This window comes from Gorilla gorilla, chromosome 20, assembly GCF_029281585.2.
Source record: "Gorilla gorilla gorilla isolate KB3781 chromosome 20, NHGRI_mGorGor1-v2.1_pri, whole genome shotgun sequence".
In the NCBI taxonomy this organism is placed as follows: Eukaryota; Metazoa; Chordata; class Mammalia; order Primates; family Hominidae; genus Gorilla; species Gorilla gorilla.
This window is the reverse complement of record NC_073244.2, coordinates 65,264,752-65,292,035: the sequence shown is the minus strand read 5'-3', so window position 1 is coordinate 65,292,035 and position 27,284 is coordinate 65,264,752. Positions and strand designations below refer to the sequence as shown.

Below are 27,284 nucleotides of genomic sequence, written 5' to 3'. Positions count from 1 at the left end.
ATTAAACCTTGATTCAATACAGCACATGTTTCTGTGAGCACAGGGTTGGGGTTAAAGTTACAGATTAACAGCATCTCAAAGCAGAACAATTTTTCTTAATACAGATCAAAATGGAGTTTCTTATGTCTTCCTTTTCTACATAGACACAGTAACAGTCTGATCTCTCTTTCTTTTCCCTACATTTCCCCCTTCTTTTTGACAAAACCACCATCGTCGTCATCACCCATTCTCAATGGTCGCTGTCTCTTCGGAGCTGCTGGGTACACCTGCAGACCAACAACAGACAGAACAGGAACACAAGGATTAATATGAAATTTACAATAGTGGAACTTCCGATGGTTTTAACCCAAGTGACCGGGTTAAGATTTGCGAGGCCATCAGCAGCTTTCGCGATTGCCTCAGTTCCTGGCACCAAATTTAAATGGGTTTTTGATGCCTCAAAAATTTTTCTTTTAATTTTGAAATGTCTAAAGTAAGATTATCTTCTCTTCCTTGTAGATGGCATCTAACCATGTCCCAATGATGCTCAGACTCAGTATAGGCATAGGGTGTAATACAAAAATGTGACATATTCCAGTCACAGTGTAACCAGAAATGATGTTCCAAGCTCGTGAGCCTATCTCCCATCCAAACAACATTGTGTCTAAGATCATTAATTTGATTTGCCAATTTTTGGTCAATACCAGATTGTGAATTCCACAGTCTTGTAGAATTCTTTTGCCAATAATTTAAAAAGTTTACTATCTGAGCAGAAGAGTACAATGAAACTCCTGCCACAGAGGCCATAGTAAGCATCCCTAATTGTGGATGTTCAGGACCAGAAACAGGACTTATTATTTTTAGTCTTGGAGTAGAGATTCCTTTTTCTCCCCATTCCAAAGGGTAGAAAGACTAATTTTTGTGCTGTTTGTCTAAACTTTCTGTTAAGTCACTGTTAACAGCTGGACTCACTTGTGCACTGGGACACGATTGAGTTTGTCCTGTGCAATTGTGGTAGAATTGACCTCGACATGTCCAATCTATAATAGTTCCGAATTCATTGTTTTGTAATATCACCGCACTATCGGCCACACATTCTTCCCAAACTAAAACTTCTGTGCCTTTTGATCCTTTGGGAATTACCTTGGGGCAAGGCTTTCGTTTAGGCCTAAATTTTAATGATCATTGATAAGAAAAGTCCTGTAAATAATTTACCTGTGGCCTGAGTGACATTCTACTTACCATGTGATAAGTAAATCTACTGGTGGTTCCGACAGCAGGTACTTCTACCAACCAATTTTGGATTGCAGGCATTAAACATCCTGGTGCTCTCCCTAGGCAAATAGGAGGATAACGATACACAGTGGAAATATTTATCATCATTCCTTCTTCCTCAGGTTTGGCAGGGCAACGATCATCTGTGGGGCCAGGTACCCATACACTATTATTAACATATACTTCAATAGGATTATCCATCCATGTGACTGCCCAAATTAAGGGCAGGAAAGACACATAGGCCCAGTAAGTATAATTAGCTGCAGCTGCTTCTGTAGGCTTGGGGAGACTTACCACCGTTGATACAATCATCAAAGCTGCAAGCAGCATGTTCTCTGGAGTTTGTATCACCTTTGTGTTCTCTAGGCTTTTTTTCGGTAACTATGTCAGCTTCTTTAATTGTGCCCAAGTCGGCGGCTCCGCTTTGTTGGTGGATGGCAGCTTCATCTGTTCTTCTGACATCACCATTTTGTTCATCTTGTGAATCGATGGTGTTCGATTGTGGTGTTTCCATCTCCGTGGAGGGGCTTTTCTTTGCATCTCTGGTGGGTTCATTGTAGAACTTCCAATGTTTAGTGGGTATCTAAACAGGAAGCTGATTTTCTCCTGGTGAAACCCAAGCAAAACCTCTCCCCCACGTTACCACCTTCCCTATTTCTCATGTCTTATTTTTGTTTTCTTTTTATCAAATCAGTTTTCCTTCATGGGGGCTGTTCTTTTTACCAGTAAGATGTTGTTCTGCAGAGGTAGTAGTCTGATTTCTATAAATGTTTAAAACATTTAAAGTATAGAGTGCTAGACTAAGTTGCATCTGAGGAGTGGTACACTTCTTACTGTCTCCCCCTTCTCTTTAACTAATTGAGTTTTGAGTGTTCTATTAGTTTTTTTTAACTATGGCCTGTCCTTGGGAATTATAGGGAATTCCTGTGGTGTGTGTAATTTTCTACTGATTTAAGAATTTTTGGAAAGCTTTACTATAGTATCCTGGTCCATTGTCAGTTTTAATTTTTTCTGGAACTCCCATTACAGCAAAACAAGATAATAATTGTTTTTTAACATGGGAAGTACTTTCTCCTGTTTGACAGGTTGCCCATATGAAATGTGAATAAGTATCAACTGTTATATGGACACATGATAATCTTCCAAATGAAGGTACATGTGTGACATCCATTTGCCATAAGGCATTAGGACACAGACCTCTGGGATTAACTCCTGCCTCTTGAGTGGGCAGGTGTAGGACTTGACACTGGGTACAATGTTGTACAATATTTTTTGCCTGTTTCCATGTGACATCTGTGGGCGGCAAGCCACCCAGGCGCTGAGGCAAGAGACCAAGGACACGAGCTGTTCCAGTATAATAAAATATAAAAATAGTTATACCAGATCTAGATCATAGACATGATTATATATGAATATTATTAATCATTAGTTTGTAGCAATTACTCTTTATTCCAACATTATAATAATCCTCGCTCTATAATCATAATCTAGGAAAAACCAGGCCATACAGAGATAGGAGCTGAGGGGACATAGTGAGGTGTGACCAGAAGACAAGAGTGCGAGCCTTCTGTTATGCCCAGACAGGGCCACCAGAGGGCTCCTTGGTCTAGCGGTGATGCCAGAGTCTGGGAAGATGCCCGTTGCCAGGCGGACCAAGGTCTAGCGATAGCGTAAATGTCAAGGGAAAACAAATTTGATGTTTCTTCTTGTTTTAATTTTAACAGAATTTGTATTGCTGTGATAGAGGTTCTTTTCAAACTGACATCTTATCCTTCTGAGTGCCTCAAACTAGAGCCTGTTCAGACGTTATAACGAGTTTATACTGGTTTATTTTGGTACAAAAAGTGTGAAATTTACGCACAAATTTTTCATAATATGTATTTTTCCATGAACTTCTTGAAGACCCTTATACTAGCAAACTGTATTCCAGAGAATATAAAAAGGGATTGAAAATATCCAAGTGCTACCTATTCATAGGATGCAAGGATGATTCAACATACTCAAATCAATGGGATACACACTTGCACAGAATGACAGATAAAAAACACATTATCTCAATAGACAGAGAAAAAGCATTTCACAGAACTCAATATTCATTTTTCGTAAAAATCCTAAACAATATAGGTAGAGTTTTACCTCAAAAATATAAAAATCATCCATGAAATGACCACAGCTGAAATAACCAATGAAGGAAAATGGAATGGTTTTCCTGTAGGATATCACATGATGCAAGAATGCTCTCACCCCTGATATTCAATAAATACTGGCTGTCCTAGGCAGAGCAATTAAATAGCAAAAGAAATAAAACTCATCCAAATCAGAAAGACAGAAGTAATATTATATTTGTTGCGGCTGGGCTCATGGCTCACACCCATAATCCCAGCAATTTGCAAGCCCGAAGTAGGAGGATAATGAGGTTAGGAGATCTAACATAGATTCTTTCAAGTTCTCTTCAAGGTTCTCACCATGTTGGCCCACCATCTGGGCCAACATGGTGAAACCCCATCTTTACTAAAATAAAAAAAATAAATAAATTAGCCAGGTGTGGCGACATGTGCCTGTAGTCCCAGCTACTCAGGAGGCTGAGACAGGAGAATTGCTTGGACGTGGGAGATAGAGGTTGCGGTGAGCAAAGATCATTCCACGGCACTCTAGCCTGGCGACAGAGAGAGACATTGTCTCAAAAAAAAAAAAAATTATTTCTTTGTAGATGATATGACATTCCATATAGAAAATCACTGGCTGGGTGCGGTGGCTCACACCCGTAATCCCAGCACTTTGGGAAGCTGACGGGGGCGGATCACCTGAAGTCAGGAGTTCAAGAAAAACCTGGTCAACATGGTGAAACCCCGTCTCTACTGAAAATACAAAAAAATTATACGGACATGGTGGCAGGTACCTGTAATCTCAGCTAGTCGGTAGGCTGAGGCAGGAGAATCACTTGAACCCGAAAGGCAGAGGTTGCAATGAGCCAAGATCGTGCCATTGTACTCCAGTCCAAGTGACAAGAGTGAGACTCCTTCTCAAAAAAAAAAAAAAGAAAAGAGCCTGGGTAACAGAGCGAGACTGTCTCAAAAAAAAAAAAGAAAGAAAGAAAATCACAAAGAATCAACCAAGATTTTACTGATACTAATAAACCCACTCAGTGTATCTGCAGAATACAAAATCAGCACCCAAAATTAGTTGAATTTCCTTACATTAACAATAAATAATGTTTAAAGAAACTTATGAACACACTTCAATTTGCTATGAAACTTAATACTTACAAATAAACTGAATTAAGGAGGTGAGAAGCTTGTACCTTGAAATCTACATTGATCAAAAAAACTAAATAGACATACAACCCATATTGATGGATTGGAAGTCTTAATATTGTTGAATGATTATACAAACAAATGTGATTTAGATTCAACACATACCCATAAAAACCCGCAACAGTTTTTTATTAAAGAAACAAAATACAGGGTGGGAAAAGTGACTCATGTCTGTTGGCCAGTCTGGTCTCAAACTCCTGACCTCAAGTGATCTATTGGTCTTGGCCTCCCAAAGTGCTGGGATTACAGGCGTGAGCCACCCCGCCTGGCCCAATCTTCTTAACATAAACACTAATGTCAATTAATGCTTGAACTCAATGTTAAGTCAATTCAAACTCAAGTCAATGCTGAATTGACTCTAATGCCAATTAATGCTTGATGGTTTGCCATACTCATTGCATTTGGAACAGTCATCTCAAAAATGAATTTTCTGATGTTCCTCAAGGGGTGATCTCAGACTGAAGACCTTGCCACACTGATGACATTTGTAAGATTTCTGTCCAGTATGGATTCTCTGATGTCTAATTAGGTGTGAACGTGAAGTAAAGGCGTTGCTGCAATCATCAGACTTGTGAAGTTTGTCTCCTGTATGAATTCTCCTGTTTTGCATAAGATGAAGCTAGACTGAAGACCTTGCCACAATCATGACATTTGTAAGGTTTCTCTCCAGCATGAGTTCACCGATGAACTGCAAGGTATGAACAATGTCTGAAAAATCTGCCACATTTATTACACTTTCAAAATCTCTCTTCATTATGGATTCTCCAATGATCGAAATGGTTGTAGTGTTACTGAAGATTTTGTGATAATCATTACATTAGTAAAGTTTCCCTATACCATGGATTGCCTGATGGTGAATAAGTGCTGACTGCCCACTAAAGGCTTTGCCACACTCAGTACACTTGTAAGGTTTCTCTCCAGTGTGACTTCTAGTTTGTTGGGCCAGGTGTGAATCACGCCCAAGATTCTTGTCACAAACGCTTACATTTGTAAGCTTTCTCTCCAGTATGAATTCTCCTGTCTTTCAAGACTTGATTTACAACTGTAAACTTTGTCACATTCTTCACATTTCTAATGTTTCTTTCCAGTATGAATTCTATGATGACGTGCAAGTTTTGCTTTTCGATTAAAAACCTTGCCACATTCATTACACTTGTAAGGTTTCTCTCCAGTATGAATTGTCTTATGAATTACAAGGACTGAATTGTGACGGAAGGTTTTGCCACACTCATTACACTTGTAAGGTTTCTCTCCAGTATGAATTCTATGATGACATGCAAGGTGTGCTTGTTGATTAAAAACCTTACCACATTTATTACACTTGTAAGGTTTCTCTCCAGTATGAAGTCTATGATGACGTGAAAGGTTTGCTTTTCGATTAAAAACCTTGCCACATTCACTACACTTGTAAGGTTTTTCTCCAGTATGAATTGCCTTATGAATTTCAAGGGCTGAATTGTGACGGAAGGTCTTGCCACACTCATTACACTTGTAAGGTTTCTCTCCACTATGAATTGCCTTATGAATTACAAGGGCTGAATTGTGACGGAAGTTCTTGCCACATTCATTACACTTGTAAGGTTTCTCTCCAGTGTGAATTCTAGTATGTTGTGCCAGGTGTGAATCACGCCCAAAAGCTTTGTCACAAACCTTACATTTGTATGGTTTCTCTCCAGTATGAATTCTCCTGTGTTTTTCAAGGCTTGATTTGCGACTGAAAACTTTGTCACATTCTTCACATTTGTAAGGTTTCTCTCCAGTATGAAGTCTATGATGGCATGTAAGGGATGACTTCTGACTGAAGGCCTTGCCACACTCATTACACTTGTAAGGTTTCTCTCCAGTATGAATTGCCTTGTGAATTATAAGGGCTGAATTTCGACCGAAGGTCTTGCCACACTCATTACACTTGTAAGGTTTCTCTCCAGTATGAAGTCTACGATGGCATGTAAGGTATGACTTCCGACTAAAGGTCTTGCCACATTCATTACACCTGTAAGGTTTCTCTCCAGTATGAATTCTCCTATGTCTTTGAAGGTTTGATTTGAAACTGAAAGCTTCATCACATTCTTCACATTTGTAAGGTTTCTCTCCGCTATGAGTTCGCCAATGAACTGCAAGGTATGAACGATGTCTGAAAAATTTGCCACATCTATTACACTTGTACGATCTCTCTTCATTATGGATTCTCCAATGATTTGCAATGGTTGTAGCATTACTAAAGACTTGGTGACAATCATTACATTTGTAAAGTTTCCCTATACCGTGGATTGCTTGATGGTAAATAAGTGCTGACTGCCCACGAAAGGCTTTGCCACACTCATTACACTGGTAAGGTTTCTCTCCAGTATGAAGTCTACGATGGCGTGTAAGGGATGACTTCCGACTAAAGGTCTTGCCACATTCATTACACTTGTAAAGTTTCTCTCCAGTATGAATTATCCTATGTCTTTCAAGGTTTGATTTGAAACTGAAAGCTTCATCACACTCTTCACATTTGTAAGGTTTCTCTCCAGTATGAAGTCTACGATGGTATACAAGGGATGATGTCTGACTGAAGGTCTTGCCACATTCATTACACTTGTAAGGTTTCTCTCCAGTATGAATTCTCCTATGTCTTTCAAGGTTCGATTTGAAACTGAAAGCTTCACCACATTCTTCACATTTGTAAGGTTTCTCTCCAGTATGAAGTCTACGATGGTATACAAGGGATGACATCTGACTGAAGGTCTTGCCACAATCATTACACTTATAAGGTTTCTCTCCAGTATGAAGTCTACGATGGCGTGTAAGGGATGACTTCCGACTAAAGGTCCTGCTGCATTCATTACACTTGTAAGGTTTCTCTCCAGTATGAATTTTCCTATGTCTTTCAAGGTTTGATTTGAAACTGAAAGCTTTGTCACATTCTTCACATTTGTAAGGTTTCTCTCCAGTATGAAGTCTACGATGGTATACAAGGTATGATGTTTGACTGAAGGTCTTGCCACATTCATTACACTTGTAAGATTTCTCTCCAGTATGAATTGCCTTATGAATTACAAGGGCTGAATTTCGACTGAAGGTCTTGCCACACTCACTGCACTTGTAATGTTTCTCTCCAGTATGAAGTCTATGATGGCATGTAAGGGTTAACTCCTGACTGAAGGTCTTGCCACAATCATTACACTTGTAAGGTTTCTTGCCAGTGTGACATCTACGATGACATGTAAGGTATCGCTTTTGATTAAAGACCTTGCCACACACATCACATTTATATTGTTTCGCTCTTAAATGGATTATCTGATGTTTCCTTAAGACTGAGCTATAATTAAAGGCTTTGCCACTCTCATTACATTGGAAAGATTTTTCTCTCATGTGTACTTCCTGCTTTTGTGTGAGTAATGAAGAATTCAGGAAATTATTCCCATAGTTATTAGAAATGTGGGTTTTAGGCCTACAAGAAATTCTTTGGGATGTTGAAACCGAGGAAGCATTGTTGATAGACTTCTCAACTTGATTACCAATTTTCCCTTCGGTCTGAAACATGTGGAGTTCAGGCAGATGCGAATGAAAGCTTGATCCAAGCTGATCTTTAATAGGCTTGTTTCCAGCATGCCTTTGATCGTGTCGGTTTGTACTACCCGTCAACTGTTTGATTTCTGTCATGGGTGCTTCATGGCTATTTCTTTCATCTTCTTTCCACTGAAACTCAAAATCATGAATATCTTTCTCCATTTCCTGGAAGCAAAAATCTCCAATGTGATGATGTTCATGTCTCTGCAATGTCCCTGTGTGGATCACTTCTGTATTGCCTTGTGCTGTTGATGAGACCTCCTTCATCATGCATTTGGAAGAGATATCTAGAAAATATAAACACCAATAGGTTTCCACTTAAGTACAGATGGTAAATAAAACTGAAATGTGTAAATGTGACACTAAAAACAATACTTATTTTAAACTTCCCAAACATTATCTTGAAAGTTTAGGAACGCAAAAGGGTAAGATTCTTCAATAAATAAAGGGCGATTACATGTACTTGAAATCATTTCTATGGAAGCCTATTTCCAATATCATGTCAAAACGCTGACAGCGCACAAATGTATATAAGCCTAAAGTAAGGAGTATTTTTCCACTGTGACCCTAAAGTGTATAAGACTTTGCAAAAAACATATCACTGTCACATCAATGAGGAGAAAAGCATATATTCTTCATATTTACAGCATATTTGCTATATACAAATAAATGCTAAAAGACCACACAATATACTATATTGGTAAATAATCCACAACAAGCTCATGTAAGGATAACCAAAATCAATGGAAATTCTGTATCGTCAAACAATCATAGCACTGAGAAGATAAGAAAACATTACAAAATTAAGCAAGGCATGGTGGCCCATGCCTGTAGTCCCAGCTACTCAGGAGGCTGAGGCACTAGAATTGCTTGAGCCCAAGAGGCAGAGGTTGCAGTGAGCTGAGATTGCACCACTGTACTTCAGCCTGGGTGACAAAGTGAGAGTCCATCTCGAAAAAAAAATTAAAAAGTTAATACAATATTTTTCTGAATAACTGTTATAAAATTACTTATATTCATGCAGAAAAGGCAAGTTGTGACATTTTAAGAAATTGTTTGTATTTTTATATTTTTGAGATGAAGTCTCGCTCCGTCACAACAGGCTGGAGTGCAATGGCCCAATCTTGTCTCACTGTAACCTCCGCCTGCTGGGTCCAAGCCATTCTCCTGCCTCAGCCTCCTGAGTAGCTGGGATTAAAGGCATGCATCACCATGCTTGGCCAATTTTTGTATTTTTAGTAGAGATGGGGTTTCACCATGTTGGACAGGCTGGCCTCGAACTTTGGACTCCAGCAATTTAGCCGCCTGAGCCTCCCAAACTCCTGGGATTATAGGTGTGAGCCATAGTGCCGGGCAGCACTTTGTGACATTAATGAGTGGACTGTGTCAATTATATTGCATACCACATACCAAAAAGCCTTATGTAAAATCATAAAAATTAATTAGTAAAATAACATAACCCATAAAATCAGCAAGCAAATAATAAATACATTTATACAGCCTGCAGAATTCTAAACAATTTCCTACTAAGAAAAAAGCCACAGCCGGGCACGGTGGTTCACGCCTGTAATCCCAACACTTTGGGAGGCTGAGGCGGGCAGATCATGAGGTCAGGAGATCGAGACCATCCTAGCTAACAAGGTGAAACCCCATCTCTACTAAAAATAAAAAAAAAAAAATTAGCCGGGTGTGTGGCGGGTGGCAGTAGTCCCAGCTACTCAGGAGGCTGAGGCAGGAGAATGGCATCAACCCAGGAGGTGGAGCTTGCAGTGAGCCGAGATCGCGCCACTCTGTCTCCAAACAAAAACAAAAACAAAAAACAGAAAAAAAGCCACAATTTCTACTTACCAGCAGCATACAATATAAGAACTGAAATACATGTTAAGATCATTACCTTCCGATGTATGAGGTCAAAAAAATACACAGCATTATAAGGAATAAGAAGTGACTAACGGCTGGGTGCTGTGGCTCATGCCTGTAATCCCAGCACTTTGGGAGTCCGAGGCAGGTGGATACGAGGTCAGGAGTTCAAGAGCAGCCTGGCCAATATGGTGAAACCCTAACTCTACTAAAAATACAAAAAAAATTAGTTGGGCATGGTGGCGGGAGCCTGTAATCCCAACTACTCGGGAGGCTGAGGCAGGAGAATCATTTGAACCCAGGAGGCAGAGGCTGTAGTGAGACGAGATGGCATCACTGCACTCCAGCCTGGGTGACAGGGTGAGACTCCGTCTCAAAAAAAAAAAAAGAATTGACTAACAATGTCAGAAGGTGCAACTACGATATCACAACTACATTTATGAAACAGCCAGACAATACAGCAATTCCATACATATGCATTGGCCTTAGTTATCTAGTTCACTATGCACTAATATAAAACACAGAATGTGTACTGGGAAAATGTATAAACTGAGATCAGAGATAACATTGTATTTAACAAATTGCACAATAAAAACATTAACAAGATGATGCAGGCTCCCTGGTCTGAATGTTCTTATTGGCCAAAAGCCAGGTTCAAAGTTCTTATTCTCCAATAGGATGTTCCTGCAGATGGGGCCTTTGAGAGAATTTGGTCATGGAAGGTGTTGACTACTCATGACTAGGACTAGTGCTTTTATAAAAACAGATATTAAAGAGCTTGTTTCCTGTTCCTCTTTCCCCCATGTCAGGACACAGCAGGAAGATGGCTGGGCTAACCCATGAAGAATGCTCTCACCAGGAACCAATTTGGCTGGCACCTTGCTCTTGGATTTCCCACTTTCCAAACTCATGAGAAATAAATGTCTGTGCCGTAAGCCTCCCAGTTTAAGCTACTACCTTTTTTGTTTGTTTTTGAGATTGAGTCACGCTCTATCACCCAGGCTGGAGTGTAGTGGCATGATTCTCCTGCCTGAAGAGATTCTCCCACCTCAGCCCGGAGTCTCACTCTGTCACCCGCGATGGAGTGAAGTGGCACAATGTCGGCTCACTGCAACCTCCACCTCCCAGGTTCAAGTGATTCTCCTGCCTCAGCCTCCCGAGTACTTGGGATAACAGGTGCCCGCCACCATGCCCAGCTAATTTTCGTATTTTTAGTGGAGACGGGGTTTCACCATGTTGGCCAGGGTGGCCTCAAACTCCTTAACTCAGATGATCCGCCCGTCTCAGCATCCCAAAGAACTGGGATTACAGGCGTGAGTCTGTGGGGTCACTTGGCCAATTTTTTGTATTTAGTAGATTTGATGTTTCACCATGTTGGCCAGACTGGTTTCAAACTCCTGACTTCAAGTGATCCACTCACCTCTGCCTCCCAAACTGCTGGGATTAGAGGTGTGAGCCACCTCGGCTGGCCAGTCTAAGCTATTTCTGAGAGGACAGTGAAATGACTGAGACAGGAACAGGAGCATCTCATCATCAACATCACCGAAGGCTGACAAATCTTATTAAACAAAGGGAGTTTAGAGACTGTACTATTGCAATACTTGAAGCCAATCTAATAACAATAACATGTTTTTAAAACTTTGAGGCTGGCTGGGCACGGTGGTTCATGCCTGTAATCTCAGCACTTTGGGAGGCTGAGGGAGGAGGATCACAAGATCAGGAGATCAGCACCATCCTTTCAGCACCTTTCTGGCTAACACAGTGAAACCCCACCTCTACAGAAAAAAAAAAAAAAACAGCCAGGTGTGGTGGCACGTGCCTGTAGTCCCAGCTGCTTGGGAGACTGAGGCAGGAGAATCACTTGAACCTGGGAGGCAGAGGTTGGAGTTAGCCAAGATTACGCCACTGCACTCCAGCCTGGGCAACAGACAGACTGCTTCTCAAAAAAAAAAAAAAAAAAAAGAAAGAAAGAAATGAAAGAAGTCTAAAGAGTAACTCCAACCCACAAATATACAAAAAGTTCTCCAGTAAAGGTAAATAAAAAGACAGATAGGCTGGGTGCGGCGGTTCACACCTGTAATCCCAGCACTTTAAGAGGCCGAGGCAGGTGGATCACCACCTGAGGGCAGAAGTTCGAGACCAGTCTGACCAACAAGGAGAAACCCTGTCTCTACTAAAAATACAAAATTAGCCAGGCATGGTGGCACATGCCTGTAATCCCAGCTACTCGGAAAACTGAGGCAGGAGAATCACTTAAACCCAGAAGTCGGAGGTTGCAGTGACCTGAGATTGTGCCATTGCACTCCAGCCTGGGCGACAGAAGAAAACTTCGTCAAATAAATAAATAAATAAATAAATAAGCAAATAAAAGGATAGACACAGAAACTTGTATAAGTGTACCTTTTCTTCATAACACAACTTTCCTATTATTTAGAGGAAAACAGCATGAGAAAACACTGTACGTGATATTGAAAATGCAACACACACAGAAATAATTCTAACATAAAGAACAAAGAGTTCTAGTGGAGAAAGAATAGTTTTCGCAGGTGATGAAAATATTTTTTTGAGACAGAGTGTCGCTCTGTCTCTCAGACTCTAGTGCAGTGGCATGATCTTGGTTCACTGCAACCTCCGCCTCCCAGGTTCAAGCAACTCTCCTGCATCAGCCTCCTGAGTAACTGAGATTACAGGCACCCACCATCGTGTCTGGCTAATTTTTGTATTTTTAGTAGAGACAGAATTTCGCTATGCTAGCCAGGCTGGTTTTGAACTCCTGACCTCAGGTGATTTGCCTGCCTCGGCCTCCCAAAGTGCTGGGATTACAGGCATGAGCCACTGGGGCACGAGAATTTTTTGAGCACGAGAGGCGAAGCCCGCTGTGGTGAGCCAAGATCACACACGGCACTGCTGCCTTGGCGACAGAGTGAGACTCCATCATAAACAAAAGTCAGTAAGAAGGGAGTCAAAGCATGTCTACACAGAAAAGCAATTAAACACAAAAAGTAATAAAAAGTAATAAATGAGAAATGAATAACCAAAAAAACCTACAAGAGATACAGATAATATGAAACAAAATCACAACGGTAAGGTCTTCTCCATCAGTAATACTTCAAATGTAAATATTTAACTCTGCACTCAGAAGGCAAAGACTGGCTCAATCAACAGGAACCAACTACATGTTGTCCAAAGAAAACTCATATAAGCCCTAAGGACACACATATGCTACAATTTAAAAAATAAAAACCAATAATTAGGTATGGGGGTTGGCGCCTGTAATCCCAGCTACTCAGGAGGCCAAGGAGGATCTCTTGAGCCCAGGAGACCAAGACCAGCTTCAACAACACAGGAAGACCTTGTCTGTAAACAAAAACAAAAACAACAACTACAAAAAAAAAAAAAAAGAAAAAAACACTAAAAAAGTAGCCCGGCATAGTGGCATGCACCTGTACCAGCTACTGGGGGAGGCTGAGGTGGGACAATCACATGAGCCCAGGAATTCAAGATTGCAGTGAGCCATGATCACACCATTTCACTCCACCCTGGGTGGAAGAGCAAGACATTGTATCTAAAAACAAGAGAAAATACAAAGATACGCAAGGGCACATCCCCATTTCTGGAAGGAAGTTATCCTCACCCAGGGAGACTAGGTTCCTATAATTCTCCAGCATCACGTCCCTGTATAGAGTCCTCTGAGCAGGGTCCAGGCACTTCCACTCTTCCTGAGAGAATTCTATGGCCACATCCCTGAATGTCAATAGACCCTGAAATGAAAACACATTTTAAGGAAATGGTTATGGGAGGAGTTCTTATCTTTACAGAAAATGAGAAGAGGAGAGAGGGGAAAGCATGGATTTAATTGTAGTGAATGTTCTGACAAATCCAAGTAAGGGATTTTTCACCACATGATGTCTTCTGAGTTGTGTTTTATTACACTTCTTTTTTTTTTTTTCTTTTTGAGACGGAGTCTCGCTCTGTCACCCAGGCTGGAGTGCAGTGGCACGATCTCGGCTCACAGCAACCTCTGCCTCCCAGGTTCAAGCAATTCTCTTGCCTCAGCCTCATGAGTAGCTGGAATTACAGGCTGGTGCCACCACACCTGGCTAATTTTTCTATTTTTAGTAGAGACGGAGTTTCACCATGTTGGTCAGGCTCATCTCGAACTCCTGACCTCGTGATCCACCTGCCTCGGCCTCACAAAGTGCTGAGATTACAGGCATGAGCCACCACACCCGGCCTTATTATACCTTTTGAAGAGGTCACAATACCCTCTCAGTATGAATTTCTGATGTTTGTGGATAATACTAAAAATACACACAGAAGAAATCAATGCAGGAGCCGGGCACAGTGCCTCATGCTTATAATTTCAGCATTTTGGGAGGCTGAGGCAGGCAGATCACCTGAAGTCGGGAGTTCAAGACTTGCCTGACCAACATGGAGAAATCCCGTTTCTACTAAAAAAGAAAAAATACAAAAATCATCCAGGCGTTGTGGCGCATGCCTGTAATCCCAGCTACCTGGGAGGCTGAGGAAGGAGAATTGCTTGAAGCAGGGAGGCGGAGGTTGTGGTGAGCTGAGATTGCGCCATTACACTCCAGCCTGGGCAACAAGAGTGAAACTCCATCCCAAAATAACATAACATAACATAACATAACATAACATAAAACGTAACATAAAATAACAAAAATAAAATAAAATAAAATAAAATAAAAATCAATGTAGGGTTCTCGTTATAGAAATGTTAGAAACTTTTTTTTTCTTTTTGAGACAGAGTCTCGCTCTGTCACCCAGGCTGGAATGCAAAGGTGCCATCTCAGTTCACTGCAACCTCCACCTCCCAGGATCAAGTGATTCTCCTGCCTCAGTCTCCTGAGTAGCTGGGATTCCTGGCACGCACCACTATTCTTAGCTAATTTTTGTATTTTTAGTAGAAACGGGGTTTCACCATATTGGCCAGGTTGGTCTCAAACTCCTGACTTCATGATCTGCCTGCCTCAGCCTCTCAAAGTGCTAGGATTACAGGCGTGATCCACCGTGCCTGGCCCAGAAACTTTTATTGACAATGCAAGTGACATTCAGTATCTAGATGAGACAGGGTATGAGTGATGTCTTCAGAGATGACAACGTCCGCAGTGAAAGATCAGGATCAGAAACTAAAATCCAGCCTGGCACAGTGGCACATGCCTGTTATCCCAGTTACCCAGGAGGCTGTCGCAGAATTGCTTGATCCCAGGAGGCAGAGGTTGCAGTGATCCTAAATCTCACCATTGCACTCCAGCCTGGGTAACAGAGACTCCATCTCAAAAAAAAAAAAAAAAATTAGCCGGGCATGGTGGCACGCACCTGTGGTTGCAGCTACTTGGGAGCCTGAGGTAGAAGGATCGTTTGAGCCTGAGGGTGGAGGTTGCAGTGAACTAAGATCGCGCTACTGTACTCCAGCCTTGGCAATACAGTGAGATCCAGTCTCAAAATAAAAGAAAATACATGAAAACTAGATTACTCAAAGTATGAAAATCCATTTTATATATACATATGTCCACAAAATAATAAACCCTACACAGACTCACAAAAAACTAGATGTTAATACAAAGGATTGTCATTTCCCCCAGATATTCAAAAAATAAAAGATGTTCAAAGTATATACATGTGTGTATATATGTGTGTATATGCATATGTGTGTATATACTTGTGTATATGGGTGTGCATATATAGAAAGGTTTTAAAAATATAAAAAGTGGCAAGTTTTGTTTAACTTAAGAAGAATCACATCTTGGTAGAAGAGGATACATTGGCAGGTGGGGGCAGGGGGGAATCTTGTCAGATCTAAGAAAACAGGGAATGCCCTATCCTAGAAGAAGCAATCACCCTTTCAACTGTCTGACCTGGAGGAATCTTCAGATATCTGTAGTAACGCAGGTGTGCACAGAAGCAGCCACTATGGCACTCTTTATATAGGGAAAAATTGCAAAGAACACACATGTCATCCAGTCAATTTCCAATGCAGATGTCAAAGGGCAAGCTAGCCATGTTAACTAACATGACAACATGTAAATTTTCACAACCAGTAGGATCAAATATCAAAGTAAAATATTTACTGGGACACAAAGAAGAAAACAACAGACATTGGGGTCTACTTGAGGGTGGAGGGTGGGAGGAAGGAGAAGACTAGAAAAAAATAACTATTGGGGGCTGGGCGCGGTGGATCACGCTTGTAATCCCAGCACTTTGGGAGGCCAAGGTGGGTGGAAAACCTGAGGTCAGGAGTTCAAGACCAGCCTGGCCAACATGGTGAAACCCTGTCTCTAGTAAGAATACAAAAACTAGCCAGGAGTGGTGGCAGGCACCTGTAATGTCACCTACTCGGGAGGCTGAGGCAGGAGAATCGCCTGAACCTGGGAGGCAGTGGTTGCAGTGAGCCGAGATCATGCCATTATACTCCAGCGTGGGCAACAAGAGCAAAACTCAGTCTCAAATAAATAAATAAATAAATAAATAACTATTGGATACGGGGATTAATACCAGAGTGATGAAATAATCTGTACAACAAACCCCGATGACCCTAGTTTACCTATGTAACAAACCTGAACATGGAGCCCCAAACCTAAAGTAAAACCATAAATATATATTTTTTAAATTTACCGCAGAATTTTTTCTACAGTCTCATAACGATGCAGAAATACAGACGCGCGAGACTTGCTCTGACCCATGGCACAGAACTGACGGTAGCGGCTCCACAGTGAGGCTGGAAGGAGGGTGGAGGACGTGACAGGGAAAAGAGATGCTTTATGGTAATGGGTCCAAGCTGCAGCTTTCCTTGGAGTTTTACCAGAAAACAAATATATATATCATGTGATGTTTACATATAAAAATATATATTTAATAATAATTGGTGGGGCTGGGCACGGCTCGTGCCTGTAATCCCAGCACTCTGGGAGGCTGAGGCAGGCAGATCACCTTAGGTCAGAAGTTTGAGACCAGCCTGGCCAACATGGTGATAGCCCGTCACTGATAAAAATGCAACTAAATTATCTGGGTGTGGTGGTGCGTGCCTATAATCCCAGATACTTGGGAGGCTGAGGCAGGAGAATCTCTTGAACCCGGGAGGTGGAGGTTGCCGTGAGCCAAGATCATGCCACTGCACTTCAGCCTGGGCAACAGAGCAAGACTTTGTATATTTAAAATATAATAATAATAATATAAAAATAATAATAGGTGGAATGAGAATATGGCACCATCCTCTAGGATAAAAATGAAGTACTGCTCCCATATTTGAGAAAAATTGTAACCATTTTTCCTGAAAACACCTGTTTCACAAGCCTCTCCACAGTAACCCCACAGTCTCCACGAGCTTAATGTGCTACGAATGGTTGAATGAATCTCCTGCTATTATTCAGGTTGATTTCCTATTCTTAAAATAAAGATGGAATAAAACATCTTCTATCATTCATGTCTGTGTATGAACTTTCCATTCTAATTAGTAAGATATTTGGAGTCAGAAACACAGTAACTCACTCCATTACCTAAAAATGTAGCATAAAATCAGGCAGAAAACATTTCCCCTTATTGGTCTCCTTTTCTAGAATTTACCACCTACTTTGTGCACATGAATACATGACTTCCAGTGGCAGCTGCTCTAATCCTGGTCCACAGAGAGCTGACAGTGCATCCAGATGTGGCCCCTGAACAATCCCTGCTGCCCAACAGCACTGACACCATGGGGCCCTCATCCCATCTCCATCCATGTCTGGGTGTGAGCCCTTCCCAGGACCATGCCCAGTGCAGCCTCTTCCCAAGTTGATGTCACTGTGTCACAAGAGATGGAATCTAAGCGAGATGAGAGGGACGGAGGGAAGGCATGGGTGAGTGAGAGCAAACCTGTCAGGCAGGATGCTTCAGACTCAGAGAAGATTCCAAACTCCAAGGCCCAGGATTTCTGAGAGGAAGGAGACAGAACAATCCACCCAACATATCATCTCACCTGAGAAAGAGCCATCCCTGACTCCTTTGCTTTCCTCTTCTGGGTTTCTTCCTCACGTACCAAGAGTCTTTAGAAGTCAATCCTGAATGTTAAAAATATGTTGTTTATTGCTCAGAATCAACACACCCCCTCCGTTAACACAATGAAACATACAAAGGAGACCTCACCCTGAGGAAATATGGTCCCCTCTGCTGCCCACTGTACCAGGGACGATAAACTCCTACAGGCAGTGGAAGGTGAAAAAAACAAAAAGAAGCATGCAGAGCAGCCAATATGGACCAGAGGCGGGGGTGAGGGTGTAGCTGGAGTGTGAAATGGGAGGTGGGTCACAGAAGTCCCCACTGAGAAAGTGATATCAGAACAGAGACCTGGGGAAGGAGGGGTGTTTGCACCTGCAGCTGAGGGGCCAGCGAGTTCCAGCAGAGGGTCAGCCCACATGAACGCCTTGAGGCAGGAGCAACCTCGGCCCAGGAACAGGAAAGACGCCTGCATGGCTGGAGCAGAGGGAGGGAGGAGGACACAGGCAGGAGATGAGGTCAGAGAGGTCCTGGGAGGGCAGATCAGGCAGGGACGAGGTCTTCTAACATTTTTCTCCCACACCTCCAAAGAATTTTTAAAATGAGGAATTTCTTCACCCATTGTGAGTAAACATGTAATTTTTTCTTTATATTACAAATTAAAACCCTTCCAAATATGTAATTATCCTTTACATTTTAAAAGCATGCTGAGATTTTAGCGATATCCTAGGAGGCACAAGGTCACCCTCATCTGAGAAGGGCAGGAGCATGGGGGAATGCGTTTACGGAAGTTCGGGAAGTCACCTTCGGACACATGAAGGTGGAGATGCCTGTTCATCCTCCCAGCAGAGAGTTAAGGAGTCAACTGGACACAGGACTGTAGCGTTCAGGGGAGAGGTCTGCAGTGGCCATGGGGCCATGGGGGTAAAGTTTAAAGCCACGAGATGAGGCTGGGCACAGTGGCTCACACCTGCAATCCCAGCACGTTGGGAGGCCAAAGCGGACAGATCACTTGACGTCAGAAGTTCGAAACCAGCCTGGCCAACATGGTGAAACCCCATCTCTACTAAAAATACAAAAATGAGGCCAGGTGCAGTGACTCATGCCTGTAATCCCAACACTTTGGGAGGCTGAGGCAGGCATATCACGAGGTCAGGAGTTCAACACCAGCCTGACCAACATGGTGAAACCCTGTCTCTACCAAAAATACAAAAATTAGCTGGGCATGGTAGCACACGCCTGTAATCGCTGCTGCTCAGGAGGCTGAGGCATGAGAATCGCTTAAAACTCCAGAGGCAGAGGTTGCAGTGAGCCGAGATCACGGCACTGCACTCCAGCCTGGGACACAAGAGCAAAACTCTGTCTCAAAATAAATAAACAAATAATTAGCCAGGCATGGTGGCGTGTGCCTGTAGCCCCAGCTACTTGGGAGGCTGACGCACGAGAATCGTTTGAACCCAGAGGGTGGAGGTTGCAGTGAGCCAAGATTGCACCACTGCACTTCAGCCTGGTGTCAGAGTGAGACTCCACCTCAAATAAATAAAAAATGAAAAATAACCTGGATAAAGCAGGGAAGGATAGTCTGTTGGTTTAACATTTTGATCCCTGGCACAGACAGCACCTCTATTTGTGTCCCCTGGCATATACTATAGCTCCATAGCTACTGAATGAGTGAATGAATGAGAATGACTGAGTGATACTAGTACGTCCCCTCTGGGGTCTCATGTGTGCCAGGGTCCTGGTTGACCTAAACTCTGCAGAAAGAGGAGAGGCTTCCTGGTGCCCAGACTCTCAATGAAGAAAAATTCCTGGGGTCTAAGACTTCTGACTTGGCAATGACATTGGCTTAAATATTCCCAGACTCAAATCCTTGGGTCTTAGTTGGGTCTTGGGATGGTGCAAACTGATAGAATTGCAGGCAATGAGCGTCAGAACAGAACAGTGGACAGGAAGGTGGAAGACTTGAGGGAGGGGATCAAGGACAGGCAGAGAAACCACTCCCCTCCCTCAGACGCCCACCTGGGGAAGCATCAACTTGACATTCTAGAGAAGACAATGGGAAAGGGAGGACTGTGCATAGGGTGGGTGACGGTGTGTGCTGGGTGGAGAGAAAAACCCCTTTTTCTAAATGTCACTCCAATAGATCAGCCCATCTGTTCACAGGGGCATCCTGTGAGGATAAATACAGCGTTTCCTTCCTCCAGTTCCTAAGTCTTCTGGCCATGACCAGGGCTATAACCCTCAAACTCCCTTCCCAGGAACCAGTGGCCCCTCTCTGTGGAAAAAATATCTGTGCTCCACATTTACATTATAGCACATTTATTTATTTATTTAGAGATGGAGTCTTGCTCTGTCACCATGCTGTAGTGCAATGGCGCGATCTTGGCTCACTGCAACCTCTGCATCCCGGGTTCAAGCCATTGTCCTGCTTCAGTTTCCCGAGTAGCTGGGATTGCAGATGTGCACCACCATGCCTGGCTCATTTTTTTTTCTTTCTTTTTTTTTTTAGTAGAGATGGGATTTCACTATGTTGGCCAGGCTGGTCTCGAACTCCTGACTTCATCATCTGCCTGCCTTAGCCTCCCAAAGCTGTAGGACTACAGGCGTGAGCCACCACACACGGCCACACATTTACATTATAGCATCTTGACCTTCGACTCCCCAGCTGCCTTGTGACTGTGTGTGTGGGAGTGTGTGTGTGTGTGTGTGTGTGTGTGTGCGCGTGCTCACGTGTTGTGACAGGCAAGGAAAAGCCAGTAGAGTGTCATCGCCACTGGCCTGGCAGGAGGAGGTGGCCCTCGGGCTGCAGTTCACTGTGCTGTTTGCACTCTGATCCTTGGAAGAATCTTTCCTGAAGTCATGGAGCCTCCAGCTCCTCCAGAACAGAACTAGTTGTGTAGGAGTGTGTCCTTCATGCCCCTCAGGTCCCTGACCTTCTCCCCACCCTTCCTGAAGGGAATCCAGGACCCTTCACTCTGAGCGCATCACCTACTGGTGGCAAAGCCCCTGCCCATAATGGCCAAACTGGGTCCTGGTGATGTGCAGAGCACGGAGACCCGGGAGCTGGAGTGAGGCAGTGACACAGATGACAAAAATGGGGATGCCTCGGCACTGCCTGAGGACACAGGGTCTGGTCTGTAAGGCTTTTCTGACCCTAGTGAGGCCTTCTCCTCTTATTTTGACTGAAATAAATAGCCACAGGAATTTCAGATCAATTAGAGTTGAAATTTCCAGAAGAAATATGGGACCATCCTTGCACTTGCCCCAGGCCCTGAGTCTTCCCTGAGGACGCCTCAGCATCTGAACCACAACCCCAGAGTAGGTGCTGCAGTTGTCCTGTGGCCAAGATGAGAACTGTGCATCCTCCAAAGAAGGGAGACACAAAACACTCAAAATAATCCATGCAGAAAGGCATCTCTGGGCGAGCACTGTGGCTCTTGCCTGTAATTCCAGCACACGGGTAGGCCTAGGCAGACGGATCACCTGAGGTCATGAGCTTGAGATAAGCCTGGCCAACAAGGTGAAACCCTGTCTCTACTAAAAATACAAAAATTGGGGCGGGCGCGGTGGCTCATGCCTGTAACCCTAGCATTCTGGGAGGCCAAGGCAGGTGGATTACTTGAGGTCTGGAGTTCGAGACCAGCCTGACCAAGATGGTGAAACTCCATCTCTACTAAAAATACAAAAAGTAGCTGGGCTTGGTGCGACTCTGTAATCCCAGCTACTCAGGAGGCTGAGGCAGAAGAATCACTTTAACCCGGGAGGAGGAGGTTGCAGTGAACCATGATTACGCCACTGCACTCCAGCCTGGGAGACAGATTGAAACTCAAAAGTAAAATTAAATTAAAATTAAAATACAAAAATTAGCCGGCTGTGGTGGCACACACATTTAATTTCAGCTGCTTGCAAGGGTGAGGCAGAAGAATTGCCTGAACCTAGAAGACAGAGGTTGCAGGGAGAGAAGGTCACGAGACTACACTCACAGCCTGGACGACAGAGTGAGACTCTGCCTAAAAAAAATAAAATAAAATAAAAAGAGTGTTTCTGATGTGACTGATGCAGAGATAATAAAATCTGAGTAACGTGATAGAGACTGACGGGCATAGGGAACTCCAGATGGGGGTGGGAGGGCACGGGAGACATCTCTGAGCCTAGACCTGAAGGAGAAGAAAGGCACAGGGCCGTGATCATTTAGGGACACAGGGTAAGAGCAGGGACAGCAACCTGAGACAGGAAGGGTTTTAGTGTTTGGGAAAAGAGAAAAGCAAATATGACTGGGGCAGAGACAGTCATGCGATGAGGGCAAGCTCCCAGGAGGAGGTGGCACACTGGCAGGGGCCCTGGACACAGGGCTGTGGAGCCACAGTGAGGAGTTGGGCTTTCAACATTTGTCCACATGGACCAGAAGGCCTTGAGGGAAACATGCACTTAATAGCTCACAGCTCAAGATTTTAACAATGACATAAGGAAAGAAAACGGAAAAACAGGCTAACTGGTTAAACTACGTTTTGATGTCAAAGGTTTCCAATAAATAATAAAGACTAGAAAGCATGCAGACCTCGATCTGAACCGGACGCAACTAATTTCAAACAGAAACTATTTGGAAATTGTTTTTTAAAAAATCGAACAAATTCAGATGTCAACGGGAAAATAACTGAATGATGTGAGCTGGTTATAGGATGCTGCAAATGCATCTTTCAGAAGTGATTATGCATTAAAAAAGAAAAATTTAAAACTAAGATTTATCTCAAAGTAAAACTGCAAAAAAAATAAAAAAGAAAGAAAGGAAGGAAGAGGAACCAGAAAGAAAAAAAAGAAAATATGTTACACAACGAGAACAAAAGCACTTTTGATGTCCCTTTTGCTTTCATTTTTTGGTGGTGGTGTTTCTTTGTTTTTTTGAGATGAAGCCTCGCTCTGCCCCCCAGGCTGCAGTGCAGTGGTACCATTTCGGTTCACTGCAACCTCTCCCTCCCAAGTTCATGTGATTCTCATGCCTCAGCCTCCCGAGCAGCTGGAACTACAGATGCACGCCACCACGCCCAGCTTACTTTTTTAGTATTTTTACTAGACACGGGGTTTCACCATGTTGGCCAGAATGGTCTCAAACTACTGACCTTAGGTGATTGGCTCCCAAAGTGCTGGGATTACAGGCATGAGCCACCACGCCCAGCTTTGATGTTCCTTTTTTTTTTTTTTTTTTGAGATGGAGTCTCACTCTCGCCCAGGATGGAATGCAGTGGCGCAATCTTGGCTCACTGCAACCTCTGCCTCCTGGGTTCAAGTGATTCTCCTGCCTCAGCCTCCTAAGTAGCTGGAATTAGAGGTGCATGCCACCATGCCCAACTAATTTTTGAATTTTTAGGAGCAATGGGATTTCACCATGTTGGTCAGGCTGGTCTTGAACTCCTGACCTTGTGATCCTTGTGATCCACCCGCCTCCGCCTCCCAAAGTGCTGGGATTACAGGCATGAGCCACCACGCCCTGATGTCCCTTTTAAAAAGTACTATGGGCCGGGCGTGGTGGCTCATGCCTGTAATCCCAGCATTTGGGGGGCCAAGGCGGGTGGATCATCTGAGGTTGGGAGTTTGAGACCAGCCTGACCAACATGGAGAAACCCCATCTCTACTAAAAACACAAAATTAGCTGGATGCAGTGGCTCATGCCTGTAATCCCAGCTACTCAGGAGGCTGAGGCAGTAGAATCAGTCTGAACCTGGGAAGCGGAAATTGCAGTGAGCTGAGATTGTGCCATTGCACTCCATCCACCCTGGACAAGAGTGAGATTCCATTTCAAAAAACAAAAACAAAAACAAAAACAAAAACAAAAAACAAAAAACGACTATGTAGGCCAGGCACGGTGGCTCCTCTCTGTAATTCCACCTGTAATCCCAGTAATTTGGGAGGCCAAGGCAGAACGATCCTTTGAGGCCAGAATTGAGACCAGCCTGGGAAACAGTGAAACCCCATTTCTACAAAAAAAAAATACAAAACCTAGCCGGACTTGGTGGCTCACGCCTGTGGTCCCAGCTACTCAGGAGGCTGAGGTAGGAGGATCGCTTGAGCCTAGGAGGTCGAGGCTGCAGTTAGAGGAGATCACACCACTGCACCCCAGCCTGGGTGACAGTGCCAGACCCTGTCTCAAAATATAAATTAATTAATTAAATTAAAATTATTACATAATAACAGAAAGTGATTTTTTTCTCCCACTTCACTGCCCCATTTCCTACCTCACCATGGGAAGAGGGAAGAGAGGCTCTCACAATTGAATTAAGTCACTACCCTCTGGCTGAATAGTGATTCCAAGCGGAAGCTGACCTCTAATGCCAAGATTTACAGAATGTATGTGTCTTATAGATACGAATTTTAAAATTCTCAATCTCATCTGTATAATTTAAACAAGTTTTAAGTTATTAGATTATATACACAGAAGTCAACATGTCACAACTAATCATATCCAATGAACTCACCCACTCATCTGAACCCAAAGTCCCCAACCCCTTTTAATCTTTTGAGACAGGCTCTGCTCTGTTGTCCAGGCTGGAGTGCAGTGGCATGATCTCTGCTCACTGCAGCCTGGACCTCCTGGGCTCAAGTGATCCTCCTGCCTCAGCCTCCAGAGCAGCTGGGATTACAGGTGTGCACCATCACGCCCGGTTAAATTTTTTTTTTTTTTTTTTGACAGAGATGGGGGTGGGTCTCACTATTTTGCCCAGGCCGGTCTTGAACTCCTGGACTCAAGCAATCCCTCTGCCTCAGTCTCCTAAAGTGCTGGGATTACAGGCATGAGCCACTGCGCCCAGCCCCTCTTTCTTCATTACTGTGCTTCCCTCCCTAATTCTGTACATATCTCTCATTCTCCCCTTCTCTCTCTAGCTCTTGTTTTCTTTTCTTTTTCCCTGGGATCTGCTCCTCCTGCTGTTTTTTGTTTTGTTTTGTTTTGTTTTTCATTTTTGCTCTCTCTTGGCAAATCCCTCACCCATCCTCTACTTTGCCATCTGTTATTGTCTTTCTCATTCTTCTTTTCTCTGTCTCAGGTTTTCTACTGCTCTCTCTCTCAGTCTCCTGATCCCTTTGGCCAACACAATCACAGGAGGGCTTTGGAGTAAGACGCCTGCATCCCGGAGGAGCGCATTTTCCAGGGGCTGGTGCAGGGCAGGCAAGAACACCCGGTGTCATAGGACAGCCCCGGGCACCTCCCCAACGCGGGCTCAGGGTAAGCGGTGACTGCGGTGGGGAGACCTGGGGAGCATAAGGGCCTGGAACGAGGAGAGAGGTGGGGGGCGACGGCGCCTTAAGACAAGACTGGGAGGCGCCAAGGGCGGGAATCCGCCTCGCGGTAAGGACTTTAAAAAGTGCGGGTCGGGAGGAGTCAGAAAAAGGTTTTGAGCAGGGAAACTACGCGATGGGAAGTGTATACATTGCCCTATAGCAGAAAGACCCGGGAAGGGACCATCCTCAGGGCGACTTTAAACCCAAAAGGAAGCGACCCCTGGACTCTCACGAGGACGTCTAAATTTGCTCTAGGTGAAGGAAGACGGGTGAGAATTTCCAGGTCTATGTGGACCCCACGTCCCAGGTACAGAAGCGCCGGGGACTTGGGAAGCGCAGACTTAACACAACACAGAGCAAAACTCACCGCTGCGGTGGGACCATCACTCCATGCGATCCGCTTCCGGGTTTGCGCGAATCTGCGCGCGCAGGACAGAAGCCAGGCCTGGGAGGGACCCGCGAGGAGGTGGGCGGGGCCTGAGCGAGGTAGGGGCGGGGCGCGAGGCGGAGAGACCTTCCCCTTTAGAATTGGCAGAAGGCGGGGCCGGGGCGGGACCGGTTCGTCTCTCAACTTCGCTCCCAGCGCCTCTTGTTTTCGAGCTTTGGAGGCGAGACCGGACAGGAAGGCTGAGGCATGATTCAAAAGCCCTGGAATTGTCTGAAACGGGGATGCAAACTAGAATGTGAAATGCAAAGCCCTGCCTGGGCGGAACATACGATTTCATGCTGACGGCCCACAGAACAGAATAGAAATCCTCTCCCTTCCTATTCTCCATTCACTGGGAAAGGAGAGTCCACCCTGTCCTCAGCTTCAGAGACTTCCCTAGGGCCTCCCCCTGGGATGCGGGACGGAGTGCTCAGGCCAGGGAGGAGTGAGGTCACCATCTGCTGCTTAAACACAGCAGAGATGCGGGCGCGGGGCGAAAAGCCTGAGGTCCCAGCTACTCAGGAAGCAGTGGCAGGAGGATCGCTGAGCCGGGGGGTCCAAGTTAGCCTGGGCGACAAAGTAACACCTCCTCCGGCAGCGCTCCCTTCCTCGTCTCTCTCTCTCTCCTTTTTTAAAATTTCTTTAAATAAAATTTTTGATTTTGTGAGATAGGGATCCAACATTATTCATTTTCACGTGGATATCCAGTTAGTTGTCCCAGCACATTTGTGGAAGAGATCTATTACTTTCATTTTTATATTTACATTTTTCTTTTCTTTTCTTTTCTTTTTTGAGACAGAGTATTTCTCTGTCACCCAGGCTGGAGTGCAGTGGCGAGATCTCGGCTCACTGCAACCTTCACCTCCCGGGTTAAAGTAGTTCTCTTGCCTCAGCCTCCCAACTAGCTGGGATTACAGACGCGCGCCACCAAGCCTGGCTAATTGTTTTGTATTTTTAGTAGAGACTGGGTTTCACCACGTTGGCCAGGCTGGATTCGAACTCCTGACGTCAAGTGATCCACCTGCTTTGGCCTCCCGAAGTGTTGGGATTACAGGCGTTAGCCACCGCGTCTGGCCAGGAAAACTCTTAGAAGTTGCGCCTGCATACCACTGGACTCAGCTTGCATGACCACATTCCTTTCAAGGCTCAGAATTATTTAAAGATCCATACATTTACATTGGAATTATTTGATGTTTGAAATAGTTAATTTCCTACCGAGATACAGGTACTGTCTCCCTTGTTCTTTGCCTTTCAAAGAGAGACCCCAAGTCCTTCAGAAATACATCTATGGGTTATTAAGCTGAAAAAAGGATTACGTGGTTTCTAAAAAATACCACTTCAGGCCAGGTGCGGTGGCTCACGCCTGTAATCCCACCACTTTGGAAGGCCGAGGCGGGCGGATCACTGGAGGTCAGGAGTTCAACCCCAGCCTGCTATCTTAAAAGAATACGCTGTCATGAGATATTGGGTCTTCTGGACATTGTCTTTCTGTAGGAGTTTGTCCTTGCAGGTATCAATAAGCTGCTTTCCTTAACCGTAAACATCTTATAACCGTGACTCATGAGTGAGCAGTAAGGAATACATCTTGCTAGTGGGTTTTTTTATTTTTT

General features: G+C 44.0%; 1 protein-coding gene and 1 pseudogene across 3 annotated transcripts; both read right to left on the bottom strand.

The window, feature by feature from the left end:
• Positions 1–295: 295 nt before the first annotated feature.
• On the bottom strand, positions 296–1,638 carry LOC129528846 (endogenous retrovirus group K member 25 Env polyprotein-like; annotated as a pseudogene).
• Positions 1,639–4,680: 3,042 nt separating this feature from the next.
• Positions 4,681–25,676, bottom strand: LOC115931654 (zinc finger protein 845). 3 transcript variants are annotated; one of them, XM_031004624.3, is made up of 5 exons: positions 25,615–25,675; positions 18,351–18,452; positions 17,959–18,040; positions 13,618–13,744; positions 4,681–8,410 (listed from the first exon to the last, which is right to left on the bottom strand). In XM_031004624.3, exons 3-5 carry the CDS (start codon positions 17,971–17,973, stop codon positions 5,640–5,642), a joined length of 2,913 nt encoding a protein of 970 aa, XP_030860484.2. In that variant the 5' UTR covers positions 17,974–18,040; positions 18,351–18,452; positions 25,615–25,675; the 3' UTR covers positions 4,681–5,639. The 3 variants fall into 3 exon arrangements, with proteins under 3 accessions (XP_030860484.2, XP_055226380.1, XP_055226382.1); XM_055370405.2 differs by lacking the exon at positions 18,351–18,452 and having other exon boundaries at positions 25,615–25,676; XM_055370407.2 differs by lacking the exons at positions 18,351–18,452; positions 25,615–25,675 and having other exon boundaries at positions 4,681–5,477; positions 5,645–8,410; positions 17,959–18,026.
• Between the last annotated feature and the right edge of the window lie 1,608 nt (positions 25,677–27,284).